This window comes from Muscardinus avellanarius, assembly GCF_963383645.1.
Source record: "Muscardinus avellanarius genome assembly, chromosome: 10".
Classification (NCBI taxonomy): Eukaryota; Metazoa; Chordata; class Mammalia; order Rodentia; family Gliridae; genus Muscardinus; species Muscardinus avellanarius.
This window is the reverse complement of record NC_137796.1, coordinates 70,456,725-70,474,717: the sequence shown is the minus strand read 5'-3', so window position 1 is coordinate 70,474,717 and position 17,993 is coordinate 70,456,725. Positions and strand designations below refer to the sequence as shown.

Here is a 17,993-nt window from a genome sequence, read left to right as displayed (position 1 = left end):
TATCTGTTGGTGCCTTGGGCCCACCAGTGAGGTGTGTGGGGGTGCAGAGCCCATAGTAGCAGTGCTCCCACCCTTGGCCAAGGCCGTGGGCCTGTGGAGGAGCCTAAGCCCTTCCCCAGGGTTCCCGAGGTTCAGCACTGTGGTGTCCTCGCACCTGCCCCTCCCAGGCCCCTGCCCGGGGTGACTCTGTGGCAGCTGCCCCAGCCTCCGCCCCAGCCTCAATGATGGCCTTTCACAGGGGCGCAGACAATGCCCTGTGTTGTCCAGGGGCCAGACCGCGTTCACCACAGAGCCGGCTTCCTGCCCAGGGCTCAGTCTGGGCCTCTGGGGGATCGGCCTGCCTGCCGCCTCTTTATCCTTCCTCCCTCGAGGGTGGGGGGGGGGCTTCTAGGACGCCTGGTTGTACCAGGCAGGGACATCCTGAGGCTGCTACCCCACCCCAACGCCCTGGTGGAGGTGAAGTCCCTCCCAGTGGTGGTGTTAGTGGGCTTCCATGGCAGGTGGCTGGGGCGGCCTGACTGTCCCTCCCGGGGCAGGACCCTTGCTGGGCCTTTCACCTCTCTTCCTGGCAGCATTTTCTGCCTGGGGCTGGGGCTCATTCCCTGGTGTGTGGTTCTTGGGGTCTGGGGTCTGTGCAGTGCGGAAGGTGCTCCTGGCTAATCCAGGAGGGGAGCCCCTGTTGCTCTGCTCAGGCAATCCCAAGGTGACTGCCACACAACCAGCTTGAGGCGGTGTGACAGTGTGGAGGTCGGCCTGCCTGCCCAGGAGCACCAGGAGCCCTCTAGGCCTGGGGCGTGTCCTGCCGTGTGGAGTGCAGCCGGAGAGAGCTGGTGGACCTGGGCCAGGGAGCCCCCAGCCTGCTCTCTGGCCTCACCCCAGGAGCCGCAGCCACCGTTCCTGCTGGTAATGCGCGTTGACGCAACTTCGGGTCCTATGTCCAAGCTACACTGGGTGCAGCCATAAGCGCAGGGCCCCCGCTGGCTCACGGGGACTGTCCAGCCTGTTTAATCTTCACCTAAACCCTGCCTGTTTGACACACAAGGAAGCTGAGGAGTCACATCCAGGAAGCAGCGGCAGCAGGGTCTGGGAGCCAGCTGCTGATGGACCCGTCTCTGGCTGTGCAGCCCTGGGGAACCAGGCAGTGTCTCTGGGCCCTGGATTCCTTGGGCGCAGGGCGGAGTAGGGGCCACACATGTGGACTGGTCCTGCATTTAAAGCCAGCTCAGGACGTGCAACCCTGAGGTCTCTGCCCTCCCGCGGCCCCAGGGCCCCTGTCCCCCCACCCCGGCCTGGAGTTTAGTTTTCACCAGGAAGCCCCAGCAGGTGGGCAGAGAGAATCTTCTGCAGGGCGTGGGTGCTGGCCCTTAACCTCCTCTGCTGATGGAGAAGGGTTGCAGAGGTTCCGCCTAGGTGGTGGCCTGGAAGAGCCTGGAGAGCTTGGGACAGAGCCCGGGTGGCCCGGGGTGGGGCGGGGCAGAGCCGCGGGCAGGTTCACAGCTGTGTCTGCGCCAGGCTCCATTAGGCCTGGAGTTGCCCCCTCATGAGTTCGTCTCATGAGTTCAGCATCTCAAAAGCCCAGAAACCCGGGTCGGGGCCTGGGGTGCAGCCGGGGCCTGAGGTGCAGCCGGGGTTGAGTGATGGTGGTTTTTCTGAGGCTTCTCCTGGTCTGAACTCTTTTCCCATCCCTCTATAAGGCAGCACCCATCAGGAGGTGCCAGACGGTATGGGGACCCCTCTCCCCCCCTGGAGGGTCTCTGGGCACAGAACCCCCAGCCTGCCCCACCCCCAGCACACCTTGCTGTCACCCTCAGAGCCAGGCCATGCGGTTCCCTGCCCTGATTTTTTTTTAAAGTTCAATTTATGTACATGCGGCATAATTTACATATACTTTGCATATCCTATTTAGAGGACGGTTCTCAGAGCTGCGGCAAAATGCAAGATACAGAACTATAACATCACCCAAAAATTCTGCAGTGCCCTCCCCCGCCATCTGCATCCACTATCCCGCCTCTGCCCCAGCGCTTATCCTGCGGGTCCTCAGGTAGAAGAGCCGCCTACGCCTGCGGCCGGCTCGCCGGGGCGGAGGGGACGCTCACGGAGGTCCTGTCAGGACCCGACCTCCCCCCCTTAGCTGCCGTGTGTTCTCCATGGCATGGCATGGGGCACCACAGTTTGTCCCCAACTAAGGGACATCAGGTCATCTCCAGTCTATACTGATTGAAAAACATTAGTGTACAAGCCACGGCGCGGGTGTCAGAATAATTTCTCCCGGATTTCCACTTCTCTCTGGGTTACATAGAAGCAGGTGTTTAACTGTATAAGAAGCCACATGAAGTTTGTAATCCCAGTACCTGGGAGGCTGAGACAGGATCGAAGGCTTGAGGCCAGCCGTGGCAACTTAGAGTGATTCTGTTTTTTTGTGGGTTTTTTTTTTTTTTTTTTTTTTTTTTTTTTTGGTGGTACTGGGGTTCCTGGAAACCCTTCTACCTCCGGGCTACACTCCCAGACCTATTTTTATACTTTTTTGTTTGGAAACAGGGTCTCTTAAGGCAGTGCAGCTGGCTTCAAACCTGCACGATCCTCCTGTCTCTGCCTCCCAAGCGCGGGGATTACAAGCGTGCGCCACCACGCCTGGCGCGTGACTCTGTTTTAAAATAAAAAACAACCGAGCATGGTGGTGCATGCTTGTAATCCCCACGCTTGGGAGGCGGAGACAGGAGGATCACACGGGTTCAAAGCCAGCCTCAGCTACTCAGTGAGGCTTCCAGCAACTAAGTGAGACCCTGTTTCCAAGTAAAATATAAAAAAGGTCTGGGAGTATAGCCTGGACGTAGAAAGCCTCTGGGTTCCACCCCCAGTACCAATAAATAAATAAATAAATAAATAAATAAATAAATAAATAAAAAACAAAAAGGGAGCCAGGCCTGGTGGTGCACGCTTGTAACCCCAGCATTCAGGAGGCTGAGACCGGAGGATGGCGGTTCACAGACAGCCTCAGCTACTTAGTGAGGCCCTCTGCAACTCAGTGAGACCCTGTTTCAAAATAAAGAATAAAAAATAGGGCTGGGGATGAGTCTTGGAGGCCGAATGCTCCTGGGTTCCATCCCCAGATCGACCTGAAAAAAAAATTTTTTTTAAAGGGATAGGGTGTAGCTCAGAGGTAGAATGCTCTTTAGTTTAATAACCAGTGCTATTAAAAAAAAAAAAAATCTGCCAGCCTAGCTTCTACAGCAATGTGCCCTTTGCTCTTCGCCTCCCCAGGGCTGCAGGAGACGTCTCTGTATTTTTGCCAACACCCAGAGGGCTGCTTGAGTCTGGGTTGGTTTTCCTCATCAGAGCACAGTGGAATGGGGTGCAGAGGACAGTCCTTAGGGCTTTTGAAGACCTTCCCCACTCAACCCAGGCAGTGCTGGGCTCAGCATGTAGTAGGTATTCAATTAATGCTGAGTGGCGGCCAGGCTCAGTGGCACACTCTTATAATCCCAGTACTTGGGAGGCTGAGACAGAAAGATTGCAAGCTGGAGGCCAGCCTCAGCAACTTAAATGAGACCCTCAAGAGAACTGAGTGAGACCCTGCTTCAAAATAAAAAGTTAAAATGGCTGGGGATGTAGCTCAGAGGTAGAATGCTCCTGGGTTCCATCCCCCGTACCACACACAACACACACACATGCACACACACACACATGCACACACACACACACACACACACACACACACTGAATGAGCTGACAGCCTGTGCCCCAGGCTGGCCAATCCTTCCAGAGAAGACAATCACTCTGGCCCCCTGGAAGCAACTTGGAGCCGGAGTGTGGGGTGGACAGGGCAGGGTGTTGCTAGGTGGAGGGCCTGGGCCAGGGCAGGCTGGTATCGTCCAGCCAGGCTGGTTAGGGCCCGGGCAGAGCCATTCAGTCCTGGGCTGACCACATTCTTATGTCGCATAGAAGGAAGCAGAGCCTCTAAGGGAGTTTAGAATCAGGCGCAGGGCCAAACCAGGGACCCTGCCAAGAACACCCTAACACCCTGGCACTGCCGTCTTGTGCTATATCAGGCCTCCCGGCGGCCTGTCGTTGAGAGAGCCAGACAGGGTCCCAGCGTGTCCCCTGCCCTGCAGCCGCACGCGTGCGCCTGGACCCGGCATCCACGCAGCCGCCTCTGCGCCGAGCCCTTTGCAGCCCCGAAGGGCTGCGGGTCCGCGGGCCCCGGAGGCCACGCCCACCCCGCCGGCGCCGGCTTCCTGAGGCGCTGCTGCCACCTGCTGGGCATCATGGGAATGGCAGGGCGAGAGGGCATCTCCCAGCTCTCTGGTAGGCATCTGCGCATCAGCCCCTTCACAGCTCCGAGCCCAGGCTTTTCGTCCCTGAGTTATTTTGCAATCGGATGTGCTCCAGACGTTCTGGAAATGAGTAAAGTGGTGTGTGTAAAGTCACCTGCGTGTACAGGAGGTGTTCTCATGCAGATGTTGTTGCTCCAGGCCTGCAGCAGAGGCGCAGCCCACTCAGCCACCAGGGTAGAGAGGCTGGGCCCGGCCCTAAAGGAAGGCCACCTGGAGCTTCGGCCTCGCGGGCTAGGTGCTTGCACATCTTATCAACAAACATTCGCAGTGGGCCCTGCTTGTGCTCAGAAGACATGTTGGTGGCCCTGTCCCAGAGTACATGAGGGATTTGCCTATTAGCTGGGCACAGTGAAACACACCTGTAATCCCAGTACTTGGGAGGCTGAGACCGGAGGATCTCAGGTTTGCGGCCAGCCTCAGCAACTTGTGAGGACCTCTGCAACTTAGTGAGTCCCTGTTTCCAAATAAAGAGTAAAAAATAGGGCTGAGGGTACAGCTTGGAGGTAGAATGCCCCTGGGTTCAATCCCTAATACTGAAATAAAATAAAAATAAAGCTGGGGTATAGCTCAGAAGTAGAATGCCCCTGGGTTCCATCCCCAGTACCACAGGGAAGTGGGAAGGGACTTGCCTACTAGTGCCACAGGGTTTCAGAGATTCTCACAGCATCCCTTAGATTGCTGGGGAAGGGAGCAGGCCTTGGCTGGCGCCATCCTAAGACAGGCTGATGGCGCCGGCTGCTCCCTCCTGACGCCAGGCTGCTTCCTTTTTATGGCTGCCTGTCTCAGCAAGCAAATAAAATAGCCCCTTGTCTCTGGTGTCTGGGACGGAGCTGCTGGGCAGCTCGGGGACATGGCAGTAGGGAGGGCGGGGCTGGTGGTCAGGGCCAAATGGTATAGGAAACATGAGCCAACCCTGGCTGTTGGGGTCCGACTCTGTGGCTGCTGGATGGTGACCATGACGTGCAGGGCTGCTCTGCCCACACTAGTGCTGCCAGCCTCCCTACGTCCAGGCAAAAGGGGACTCCCAGACCACAGGGGCGACAAGACCCTCAAAGAAAGCAGCTCTGAAATCCACCAAAGAGCAGATGTAGAAGCCCAGGAACCCCCAGCGTTCTACCCACGGAAGACACCCAGGAGCACTGGGGCTGGGTGTCCTGGGAGGACCTGTGCCTGCCTCACAGCAGGGCCCGCAACAGCCAGGAACTGGGAGCACGCCATCAGCATGTGGGAGGCACGGGAGCACGGAGACTCACCGAAGAACCCCGATGGGCACAGCAGCTCAGGTGTGCCTCCAGGGAACACCTGTGGGCACGACGCAGCCTGCTTCCATCAAGTTCCAGAACAAGCAAAAGGAATGGATATGGGTGGATGGATGGGGTTGATGATATGGGATGGATGGATGGATGGATGGATGGATGGATGGATGGACGGATGAGGTGGATAGATGGTGGGTGGATAGACAGAATGTGAGGCCGAGTAGTGTGGGGAGGGACATGAGGGTGCTTTGGGGCTAGAAAATTCCCTCTGAGTGGTGCAGGAGTCATTTATCATAGCTTGCTTGCTTTTTCTTCCTTCCTTCTTTCTTCCTCTTTTTTCTTTCCTTCTTTCTTCCTTTCTTTTCCTTTCTTTTTCTTTCCTTCTGTGTGTGTATGGTACCCAGGGGCATTCTACCTCTGAGCTATACCCCAACCCTTTTAATTTTATTTTCTTTTGTTTGTTTGTTTGTTTGTTTGTTTATTTATTTGTTTATTTATTTATTGTGGTGCTGGGGGTGGAACCCAGGGGCATTCAACCTTTAAGCTACACCCCCAGCCCTATTTTATTCTTTATTTTTGAAACAGGGTCTCACTAAGTTGCAGAGGGCCTCACTAAGTTGCTGGGGCTGGCCGCAAACCATGACCCTTCCTGTGTTAGTTTCCCAAGCACTGGAATTACAAGCGTGAGCCACCAAGCTCAGCTATTTGTTTTTTAAACAGGTTCTCACTAGGTTGGTGAGAGTCTCTGCTTGCTGAGGCTGACCTCAAGACGGTCTTCCTCCTATTTCATGTCTTCTATTAAATTCTAGGGGGTCAGAGCTACAAAGTGGGCCTCCAGGGGCTGAGGCCGGTGGGCAGGGCGGGTCCCGGGTGCTCTGGGAAGAATTCCCCTTGCGGCCCCGGTGTCTCTTGGCGCTGCTACACTGGTTTCCATCCCATCTCCCATCTGTCCTCACCTCCGTCCTCTGCCTCCTTGAGAAGACCTTGGACCGCCTGGTGGTTCAGGACACATCCCATCTCTTGGTCCTCAGCCACCTTTGCAGGGTCCTGCTGTCGCCCAGGCAACGTGCCCAGGTGTGTTGCTGGGGCCGTTACCCTCAGCACAGGTGGCCACGGGGGCGTCTCTGTGTGTGACTGCTTGGGTCACAGCACTGCTCTCCCTCCTGGTGCAAGGTATCTGGGAAAGCGGCCTGCGGGGAGGGAGGGGCCTGTGTCCTGGGCAGTGTGGGCACCTGGCCCAGCCCCACACCGGGCTCCTCCCCTGCACCCAGAGTGGCACAGGATCCCCGACGAGGCCAGCCGGCTGCAGTCCCTCTCACCGTCCCCCACCTCAGGCTGGGTTTAGTTCAGGGCCTGGTGTGCCCTTGACCTCTAACGCCATGATTCCTCTCTCCCTCCCGCAGGGTACCGTGAGGGCTTTCTCTGGAAGCGTGGCCGGGACAATGGGCAGTTTTTAAGCCGAAAATTTGTGCTGACGGAACGAGAGGGGGCCCTGAAATATTTCAACAAAAATGACGTGAGTGGGCCCTGGGATGTGGTAGGTGCCTGTCCAGAGGCAGTGTCCTCGGCTCCCGCCCTAGGGACCCGCAGGGATGAGACAAGGAAGATTCCCAGAGCCCCAGCCATGGGGACATCCCCAAGAGGACACCCCCATGGGGCCACACCACCAAGGACAGACCCTGGGAGGACACACATGCAAAGAAGCACACCTTTTTTTTTTTTTTTGCAGTACTGGGGATGGAACCCAGGGGCATTCTACCTCTGAGCTACACCCCCAGCCCTATGTTTATTCTTTATTTTGAAACAGGGTCTCACTGAGTTGCAAAGACCTCACTAAGTATCTGAGGCCATCTGTGAATCGCGATCCTTCTGTCTCGGCCTCCCAAATGCTGGGATTACAAGCATGCGCCACCATGCCTGGCTGAGACACGCCCTTTTGGAGCTATCACACCCACACACGCCCACACAATGGCACACACTGTCTCCACCTCCACCCTGACCGCTGTCACTCCCCTGGGCCTCCTGGGAGCCAGGCCTGGTCGGGCGATGCCGGGGATGCATCCTCCCATGGTGAGAACTCCCTGAACCATGGGAGACAGGGACAGAGGCTCCACACATGGGTGTTGGGGTCACGCTAGGCCCGGCCCTGCCTCCCGGTTCCTCAGGCAGTGGGGGCGGCCAGAGAGGCCAAAGCTCCAGGTGAGAACTTTCAGGCTCTCCTGGAGCAGGTTTAGGGCCGAGGGAGGTGGCCCCCGCCTTTTGGGGTAGCAGCAGACAGATGGGAGGGTTAGGTGTGCTCTGCTGCTCCTGTCTGAGAAAATAGAGCTCTAGTCCACCTTGTGTCCAGGGTATCAGGCTCAGAGATGTCCAGCAGCCTCTCTGGGGTCACACAAGGCTCTGCCTTGCGGCCCTTTCTCAGGGGCCCTTAGCATCAAGAGGGAACTGCCCCGTGGGTCCATGTAGCGCCTCGCACCTTGGTACCCAGGGGCCCCCAAGGAAATGCCTGGCCACCCGTGCCTGCTGTTCCTCGAGAGCCTGCCATGTGCCAATGCCGTGCAGGGTTCTGGGAAACAGCAGGCAGCCCCGCCCCACCCTGCCCAGGCCGGCTCAGCCTCGGCAGGGATCCTGCCTGGATGAGCTGCAGGCCGGGGACCCATCTTTTCCGGAGTGTGGGCTGTAGGGCAGCACCTCTGACTTCAGCACAGCTGTGGGGAGCAGAAAGGAAGAAAGCCTGCTCAAGCGGCCCCCCCAGAGCTGCCAGAACCCCAAAAAGACCCCCATCGCTGGGGGTGGCCTGGGAGACAGTGGTCCTGGGCAGGGCAAGGGCAACGGCTAGCACAGTGGGGTCTCAGTGAGGTGCCCGCTCCTCGGTGCTTAGGAATGGCCAGCGGCTGGAGCTGGGCTGGGGTTCAGGGCTCAGGGGCAGGGAGCAGCTGCCGCCTGGCCACCCACTGGTCACCCCTACCAGAGGGCACCGGCATGGCTGTCTGCACACCCCAGTGCCAAGGGAGAAAAGAATCAGGGGAAGCAACCAGCTTCCCCTGAGGAGGTGGGGAAGGGAGGAAGGGCAGAAGGCGTGGCGCACAGGCCTGCTGGAAGGCCCAGGGAGAGGCCTGCCCAGGTAACAGGTACCCCCTGCATACTGTCCCTTAGTCCTCGTCATCCCCAGGGAGGTCGGCTTTTATTTAGGGCCAGGAGGCTGAGGCTCAGAGAGCCGGAGGAGCTTATGTGAGGTCACACAGCCCGGCAGATACACAGCAGCCCACCCTCCCCGGGACAGTGGCCCTGCCCGGTGCTCAGACCCAGCCGTGTTCCGCAGGCCAAGGAGCCCAAGGCCATCATGAAGATCGAACACCTGAACGCCACCTTCCAGCCGGCCAAGATCGGCCACCCCCATGGCCTGCAGGTCACCTATCTGAAAGACAACAGCACCCGCAATATCTTCATCTACCACGAGGACGGGAAGGTGGGACGCGCTCGTGGGTCACCCAGGGGGCAGCGCCATCTCGGGAGGGCCCCGTCTGCTCCCTAGCAGGGGTCCCAGCTCAGCCACCGGTGTCTGCTCCTGGGGCCAAGTGGGGAGCTGGGCCTGGGCCCCACGAGGAAGAGCAGGGCAGCTGCTGGCCCTGGAGGGTCCCCTGGGCTCCCGCAGCCCTGTTGGGGATAGGAACGGTGCCGCCGCCCAACACAGCTGTCATACCCGTGTCTCCAGAGGGGTCACGGGAGGGCACTGAGGGCAAAACTCCCCGAGGCCTCTCATCCTCGTGCCCCAAAATACCTCTCGTGTTCTGCACTTCTCCAGTCGGCATCTCTAGTCTCTTCATTTCTGGCATCTCTGGTCACTCCTGCTGGGTAGTGTGATGTCTCGCAGGTGCCTGCCGAGTCCCCTCACCCTGTACCCCTGCCATGTCTGCTCATGTGTATATTCAAGGTCTACACTGTCGTGACCATGTAAAAAAGCCAGCTGAAGCCGGGTGTGGTGGCACACGCTTGTAATCCCAGCATTTGGGAGGTTGAGACCGGAGGATCGCGGTTCACGGACAGCCTCAGCTACTTAGGCCCGTTGCAGCTCAGTGAGACCCTGTTTCAAAATAACAACAACAACAACAACAAAAATAGGGCTGGGGGTGTAGCTCGGAGGTAGAACACCCCTGGGTTCCATCCCCAGTACTGCAGAAAAAAAATAATGTCAGTCGGACCTGAGCAGCGGTGCGGGCCGTGGTTGCGTTTCTTTCCTGCCTGCTGTTTGATGTCTCCCGGGGTGCAGAGTCAGGCTCACCCGCACTCCCCACGAACTATCCTGGTGGCCAGTGTCCTGAGCCAGCTCTGACATCAACAGAGACCAGACACGTCTGTGTCTCTCCACAATATCAGAATTTACAACATTCAGTTCACAAGCCACCCACTTCCCACCACCGCTTGATCGCAGTTCACTCAGTACTGAGTCACCTGGTAGTCAGAGGCTAGGCAAACACAAATTCTTTTTGCCATTCCGATCTTTTTTCCTCCTCTGTCTGCTGTTTATTTTTTTCATTCACCAGATTTATTTTTATACTTTTGTTAGTGCATTGTAATTAGACATTATAGTGAGATTTTTTTTGTACTGGGATGGAACCCAGGGGCATTCTACTTCTGAGCCACATCCCCTGCCCTAATTTTTATTCTTTATTTTGAAACCGGGTCTCACTGAGTTGCAGAGGGCCTCACTAAGTAGCTGAGGCTGTCTGCAAACCGCGATCTTCCGGTCTCAGCCTCCCAGGTACTGAATTACAGGTGTGTGACATCATACCCAGTTCAATTGCCTAGTTTTTTTCTTTTTTCTTTTTTTTTTTTGCCGGTCTGGGGATGGAACCCAGGGGGCATTCGACCTCTGAGCTACACCCCCTGCCTATTTTTTATTCTTTATTTTGAAACCGGGTCTCACTGAGTTGCGGAGGGCCTCACTAAGTAGCTGAGGCTGTCCGCGAACCGTGATCCTCCAGTCTCAGCCTCCTGAATGCTGGGATTACAAGTGTGGGCCATCTCGCCCGGCTTATTTTTTAATTTTTTTTTTTTTTTTTTTTTTTGTGGTACTGGGGTTCCTGGAAGCCCTTCTACCTCCGGGCTACACTCCCAGACCTATTTTTACATTTTTATTTGGAAACAGGGTCTCCTAAGCCAGCCGGCTGGCTTCGAACCTGGGCGATCCTCCTGTCTCTGCCTCCCAAGCGCGGGGATTACAAGCGTGCACCACCAACCACGCTTATTTTTTAATTTTGAAACAAGGTGTCATTAGGTTGCTAAGAGTCTTGCTGCGTTGCTGAGGATGGCCTCAAACCTGTGATCCTTTTGTCTCAACCTCCCAAGTCCTGGGATTACACGCCTGGCCAGCACAGCACTCTAATGCCAGCTGGCTCCCCACTGTCAGGGCCAGAGAAGGACTTGTCAACACACCCTGCCCTTGAGCAGTTTTCTGGGGAGGAACAGAGGCTAGAACCCTGAAGTGTGAGGCCTGAGGGAGGCAAGCCCTTGGAGTGAACAATGGCGGGGCAGCATTCTGGGAGAGGAAGGCTGTGTAAAGGCCCAGGGGTAGGAGGAGGGGCTCACTTAAAAAGCAAGCCCAGAGAGCAGGGCGTGGTGGCACACACTTGTAATCCCAGCATTCGGGAGGCTGAGACCGGAGGATCGCGGTTCGCGGACAGCCTCAGCTACTTAGTGAGGCCCTCCTCAACCTAGTGAGACCCAGTTTCAAATTAAAGAATAAAAAATCTAGGACAGGGGGTATAGCTCGGAGGTCAAATGCTCCTGGGTTCCATCCCCAGACCCGAAAGAAAAAAAAAAAAAAAAAAAAGCAAGCCCAGAGAAGAAGTGGAGAGTAGGAAGGCAGGTCCTGCCCAGCTCAGTCCTGGGCCCTTGTGGGGTGCAGTGGGGAAGGTGGCCTGGTCCCTGGGGTGATGTGTAGGCAGGGGGAAGCCAGGGCTGTGTCCTGTGACTCAAGGTAACTAGGAGGTAACTAGGAGGTGTGGTGGGCCAGGACTTGGCAGTAAATGTGAGCCTTGGCAACCAGAGAGAGGGTGATGAGCACCGAGAGGCGGGGGAAGGGGGGGTCTGTGGCCATGGCAACCAGAGGGAGGGTAATGACCAGTGAGAGGGGGGGGCGGGAGGGGCGTGTCTGTGGCCCTGGACTGCTGTGAGGGATGGGGTGGGGGGCTCACTGTCTTGAAGTGAGGGCTGGGTGGTGGATGGGGCCTATAGGACATGTGGGAGTAAGAGGGCTGAGCTTTGAGGGCCAAGCCCAGGGAAAACTGAGGGCAGGTGGGGAGCCATGGATGGCAGGGGCTCTGGGGGTCTCATGGAGGTGAGTCTCTCAGGGAGGTGGCACAGGCAACCCCCATGCTGGCCTGGCTAGATGTTGGATTCATCCAGGGTTGGGGTTTTCAGGGACAGTGGGAAGCCGGAGGCACTGGGAAGCCCATCACTTGAGGGCCCGGGGTAGGAGTGGTGATCCGCTGGGGGCTTGAGGGCCCCTGTGCCCCAGGGAGCAGCAGCCAGGGAGACCACGAGCTCCAGGCTGTGACCTGGTCAGGATCGGCTGGCTCAGGAGGGGCAGAGCCCAGGTGGGCACTGGGCCTGGGGGCACAGGCTGGGCTGGCGTCTGGAGTCCTAAGGGAGGTGGTGTCAGCGAGGCTTCTCCTCTAGGACCTCTGTCACAGAGCCCAAGGCTGCAGGCTGACACCTGCCCACCCCGGGGCACCTCCCAGTCTCTACCCAGGATGGTCCTTAGGCCCGGGCAGCCCTCCTGCCCTGTGGGCACCTCTTTTGGGGGCAACCCTCGCCCCATCAGCAGCACAGGGCAGGTGCCTGAGTGGGGGTGTGGCCTGTGCTTCAGCAGGGCTTCTGGGAGCCAGGTCAGTCCTGAGCTGAGGGAGGGGTGCAGGAGGGTGCATCTGGGGGGCCTGGGGAGGCACGGCCTTGGGGAGCCCCTAACCTGGGCCACAGCTCACGGCAACCTTTGGCCCCCAGGAGATCGTGGACTGGTTCAATGCGCTGCGAGCCGCTCGCTTTCACTACCTGCAGGTGGCCTTCCCAGGGGCCAGCGACGCAGACGTGAGTGGCTTGGGACAGGGACACAGGAAAAGTGATCCTAGCTCTCATGCGTCCAATGGAGCCTGGCTGGCTTTGGGCAGTGGATCGGTCACAGGACTGACCGGGGTCTGCGTGAGTCCTCAGGAAGGCCCTGCTGCTGACTGGCCTGAGGCCTGCTCCAATGTGATCACAGCTCTGCTTTGTCCTAGGGGTGGAGCTCAGCAGCAGTGGGCAGGAAGAGCAGTGATGGAGGGGAGGGGGAAGGAGGAGGAGGAAGAGGATGCAGGAAGAGAGCGGAGTGACTGATCGGCATGCCAGGGAGTGAGGGGTCCACAGAGGGAGCACAGCCTGGGGAGTCCCTGTCCTGGGAGGGCCCCCATCCTAGGGAGAGTCTCCATCCTGGGGAGGGTCCCCATCATAAGGGAGGTCCCTCTCCTGGGAGGGTCCCCATCCTGGGGAGGGTCCCCATCCTAGTGAGGTCCCTCTCCTGGAAGGGTCCCTGCCCTGGGGAGGGTCCCTGTCCTTGGAGGGCCCCCATCCTAGGGAGAGTCCCCATCCTAGGGAGGTCCCTCTCCTGGGAGGGTCCCTGTCCTGGGGAGTCTGTGTCCTGGGAGGGTCCCCATCCTAGGAAGGGCCCTCATCCTAGGGAGAGTCTCCATTCTGGGGAGGGTCCCCATCCTAAGGAAGTCCCTGTCCTGGGAGGGTCCCTGTCCTGGGGAGGATCCCCATCCTGGAGAGGGTCCCCATCCTAGGGAGGTCCCTGTCCTGGGAGGGTCCCCGTCCTGGGGAGGGTCCCCATCCTGGGGAGGTCCCTGTCCTGGGAGGGTCCCCGTCCTGGGAGTTGAGCCAGGCCCCACGGGGCCAAGCCTGTGTGCCTTACCACTTGCCTGATGGCACACTCATTTCAATCCCCAGCTGGTGCCAAAGCTGTCCAGGAACTACCTGAAGGAAGGCTACATGGAGAAAACCGGGCCCAAGGTGGGTCTGCGGTGCAGGGGGCTGGTGGTAGCCTCCCAGGCACACTCTGAGGTCAGCCATTGCCAGACACTGTGGCACACATCCGTAATCCCAGGACTCCGGAGGCTAAGACAGGAGAGTTGCAAGTCTGAGGCCAGCTTCAGCAACTTAGTGAGACTCAGTTTCAAAATAAAACATGAGCCAGGCGTGGTGGCGCACGCTTGTAATCCCCGCGCTTGGAGGCGGAGACAGGAGGATTGCGCAGGTTCGAAGCCAGCTGTGCTGGCTTAAGAGACCCTGTTTCCAAATTTTAAAAAAAGTATAAAAATAGGTCTGGGAGTGGAACCCAGAAGTAGAAGGGTTCCATCCCCAGTACCACCAAAAAAATAAAAAATAAATAATAAAACATGAAAAGGGCGGGCAGTGTAGTTCAGAGGTAGAATCCCCTGGGTTCATCCCTAGTACCAACAAAGCAAAGCAAGGTCTGCTTTCTCTCCTGCGTGTCGTTGATGCTGGGGAGGGTGCAGGGCTGGAGTGACCTGTGGAAAGGCTGAGGGTCCCTGTGGAGGCTCCGGCAAGAACAGCAAGGCCCAGGGGACATACCGGTGTCTTTTCAGGTGCCTCCAAGTGCTTCCTAGTGGGTATGTTATGTTTGGTGGCCCTGAGCTTCAGGGTGGCCCTCAGGGCCCCGTCTGCACCAGGCTACAGTCCTTGTCCACCCAGGACCATCGTCCTGGGCTTTAGGTGCCAGGGCTCTGGATCAGCCCCTACCCTGCTTCTGGGCCCCTCCTGCCATTCCCTTCTGCCTGGGGGGGGGGGGTCCAGTTGGCCCCATGGGTGGAATGGATGCTGCATGGGGAATCACAGGTATGGGGGCTGGAGACACATGAGAACTGGCCAAGACCTTCCGCAGCTGGCTGGACAGGGCAGGGCAGCAGCGTGGGTGAGCGCAGACTGGCCTTGTGGTCAGCCAGGCAGGGACTTGCTCGGGCTGGCTGGCCAGTCACCACCCTCCCTGACCCACAGCAAACAGAAGGCTTCCGGAAACGCTGGTTCACCATGGATGACCGGAGGCTCATGTACTTCAAAGACCCCCTGGTAAGGAGGATCCAGCCAGAAGGTGCCCATGGGAGGAGCTGACTGGACTGCTGTGTAGCATGGCTAGCCTGCACCACCATCCCGGGGAGGGGGGCTTTCCCTGGGTCCTGGCCTCCTGCAGCTCTAGGTACGGCTGGGCTTGGAGAACTGCCGAGTCCTGTCTGCACCAGGCTATAGTCCTTGTCCACCTGGGACCATCATCCCGGGCTTTGGGTGCTGGGGTTCTGGATCAGCCCAGCTGGCCCCTCAACTCTGCCTGGCTCCTGCCTGCAGGACGCCTTTGCCCGGGGGGAAGTCTTCATTGGCAGCAAGGAGAGCGGCTACACGGTGCTGGAGGGGCTCCCGCCATCCACCCAGGGCTACCACTGGCCGCACGGTATCACCATTGTCACACCTGACCGCAAGTTCCTGTTCACCTGTGAGACGGAGCAGGACCGGAGGGAATGGGTGGAGGCCTTCCAGAAGGTGGTGGACAGGCCCATGCTGCCCCAGGAGTATGCAGGTGGGACTCCAGGAGGGCTGGGGAGGCAGGCGGGGCCTGGCCACTCAGGGCACCCACTCAGGGGCGGCCCCAGCCTTGCGCCCACACCCTGGGCGGGGGCGGGGTTCTCCCTGCTACATGGAAGCCCCAAAGGGGATGTGGGGGAGCCTGGGCAGAGCCAGGCAGCCTGACCAGGCTGGTGTCTGTCCCATCTTTAGTGGAAGCCCACTTCAAGCATAAACCCTAAGAAGAGGTAGCCCGTCCAGAGGCCCCAAGACACTGAACTCATTGTGCTGAGGTTGGCAAGGTGGCAGCGGGACCGCGGGGAGCCCGAGGCAGCTGGCGAGCCAAGTGGAGCCGGAGCTTCAGCCACTGGGAGGCGCTTCTCTGGAACCTCATTGCAGGCAGGCCCAGCCCAGCAGCTGCTGCTGACCACGCCCAGCCGACCTGCTCCTCTCCCTGCCCAGTGGACACCCCGCCTCTGAGAGTCCTATCTGGTCTCCCAGCTCTTGGGCAGCCCTGCTGACTCCTGGCCACCAGCCCAACCCAAGGGGATCCCTAGGCCTCGGAGCAGGACCCTGTGCTGGGCTGCCGTGGACAGTAGTGCAGGTACAGGCGGCCTGCCGCATGCCTCCCTCTCCCTCCCCAACACTTATTTATTGAGCACCTGCTGTGTGTCTGTCACAGGGCCAGAGTAGAGAGCACAGCCCTGTCCTCAGGGGCCGTTTTCCAGGGGAACCTTGTGCACAGGTCCAGAGCCCCCACCCCAGTGCTCCTGGGGCCCTGGCTTGGGCAGGAGGGATTAGCTGGGGGCCACCAGGCGCTCTGCATGGGGACCCGGCCACCCCGCCTGCTTGTGGGCATGTGTGCCCAGCTTGGTGCTCAGCCCTGACCTGTGACCCAGCCCACCGGCCCTAACCTTGTGGTCTTTACATCCTTGGAGGACAATGGCCAGAGCTGCCAAGAGACCCAGAGGTGGGGTGACCCTGAAGCCCACCAGGTCCCGCTTGCTGCTGGCAGGCCAGTAGTTAAAGCCGCCTTGTATTTATTTCTCACCTGGTCACCCAGGACAGCCGAGCTCCCCTTTCATGGGACCCCTGCAGAGCAGGTCCTGGCCAGCTGGACAGGCTGGGTAGAGCGTGTTGGTAGGGGACGTAGCTATGGGGCACCCACCTGGTGGCCCCCGGGGAGCTGGGAGGAGGTTCCTGAGGCCGGGCACCCAGCTGCCCCGTGTCACATCCTGAATAAAGAATGGCTCTGGTGTGGTCTCATCTGTGTGCTCCAGGGTGGGGGGCGGTGAGGGGAGGGGCAGCCTCTGCGCAGAAGCGACACAGAAGCCACATCAGCTCCTCATGGCAGGTGTGAGACACCCCCCCCACCACACACCTCGCCAGTCTGGGTCGGCTCGAGGCATTTGCCAGTCACGCTGGAAGAGCTGTATCCTCAGGAAGGGCAGCAGCCCAACCCTGGGTCGGCTGGTGGACTCTTCCCCCCTCGCCTACACCTGCCCCAGGCTGGGCTGCCCCGCCGGCAGGTCCTCGGGGCCCAGCCTTCCTCTTCTTCTCTGCAGGACGAGCCCACCAATGGTGGTCTCTGGCAAGGCAGGCACAATCGCTGCAGCCCCAGGTGGGGTGGGGTGGTCCTGCATCCAGCCTGGTCTCAGATAAGGAAACTGAGGCCACCTGCTCCTCTCCCTCCCCTCCCCCCCGGGGGGCTGGAGCTAACTGCACTGTGTGGCCATGGCTTCTGCAGACACCTGGACTCTCAGATGGGGACACTCGAACCCCAGAGGCAAGGGGACGGTCAAAAATGAGAGCCCTGACCCCCCATTCACCCCACCATGGGGCCAGCCCTGCCTCTGAACACACTCACCAAGTGTCTGCCTCTGTGTGAGTTCATGTGAAAAGTGCAGATATGTACACTGTGTGTGTGCCTGGATGCATATCAGTGTAAATGTTAGTGTATGTGTCTGTGCACATCTGTGGGTGAACACACATAATTCTACCAAAGACAATGACAATGACAACCTCAACTTTTTTTTTTTTGGTGGTACTGGGGACTGAACCCAGGGGTATTCTATCTCTGAGTTATATCCTCAGTCCTTTTTATTTTGAAACAGAATCTTACTAAGTTATATAAGGCCTTGCTAAATTGCTGAGGCTGTCCTCAAACCTGTGATCCTCCTGTCTCCCAAGTACTGGGATCACAAGCATGCACCACCATGCCCACATAACATTTTTACAAGAAACCACAGAACCACCACCTCGTAGCTAGTGGGAAGATTTTCAAACAACATAGGAAACCTACAGTCCACAAGAGCTCAGTCACTGGTTTTGAGATGGTGGTGGTGACAGCTGGCTCGGCCACTCTCAGCACCTGGGCCGCTGTCTTGGCTTGTGCCCCGCCCAGCACTGTAGCGTCTGGAGCAAGGGCTGTAGGACCAGTGTTGTCTTCAGAGGAGCTGGAGGGCCTGAACTTAGACACACCATGAGGAACACAACATTACCTTGAGAAGTCCTGAGGTCTGTGTGTGGCACTGGGTGTGCGGGACGGGGGTGGCCAGCACACGCGGCATGGGTCCCATCACTTGCGTTCCCCAGACGGCTCCTCCAGCTGCCCTCTGCATTCACCTAATGTTAATCCCGAGCAAAATTGCACATAAAAAATTCCAACTGTGCTTAAAGCATTCCCAAGCAAATCAACTGTGTTGAATCTAATTTGTGATCTCAAAACCAGCATCAGAGCAGGATGAGGGTGGCTCCTGAGGGCCCAGCAGACCCCACCCAGCTTCTTTCCGGGCTG

The 17,993-nt window shown here is 58.4% G+C and overlaps 1 protein-coding gene across 1 annotated transcript in view; it reads left to right on the top strand.

Moving 5' to 3' along the window:
• ADAP1 (ArfGAP with dual PH domains 1) overlaps window positions 1-15,438 on the top strand; it is a gene marked incomplete at both ends in the record, with an annotated part of 63,745 nt that extends 48,307 nt beyond the window's left edge. The window contains 7 exons of the mRNA XM_080704441.1: window positions 6,994-7,106; window positions 8,910-9,056; window positions 12,593-12,676; window positions 13,571-13,633; window positions 14,639-14,710; window positions 14,984-15,212; window positions 15,410-15,438. Coding sequence (XP_080560567.1) covers window positions 6,994-7,106; window positions 8,910-9,056; window positions 12,593-12,676; window positions 13,571-13,633; window positions 14,639-14,710; window positions 14,984-15,212; window positions 15,410-15,438 — 737 coding nt within the window. The remainder of the gene's footprint in view (window positions 1-6,993; window positions 7,107-8,909; window positions 9,057-12,592; window positions 12,677-13,570; window positions 13,634-14,638; window positions 14,711-14,983; window positions 15,213-15,409) is intronic.
• Between the last annotated feature and the right edge of the window lie 2,555 nt (window positions 15,439-17,993).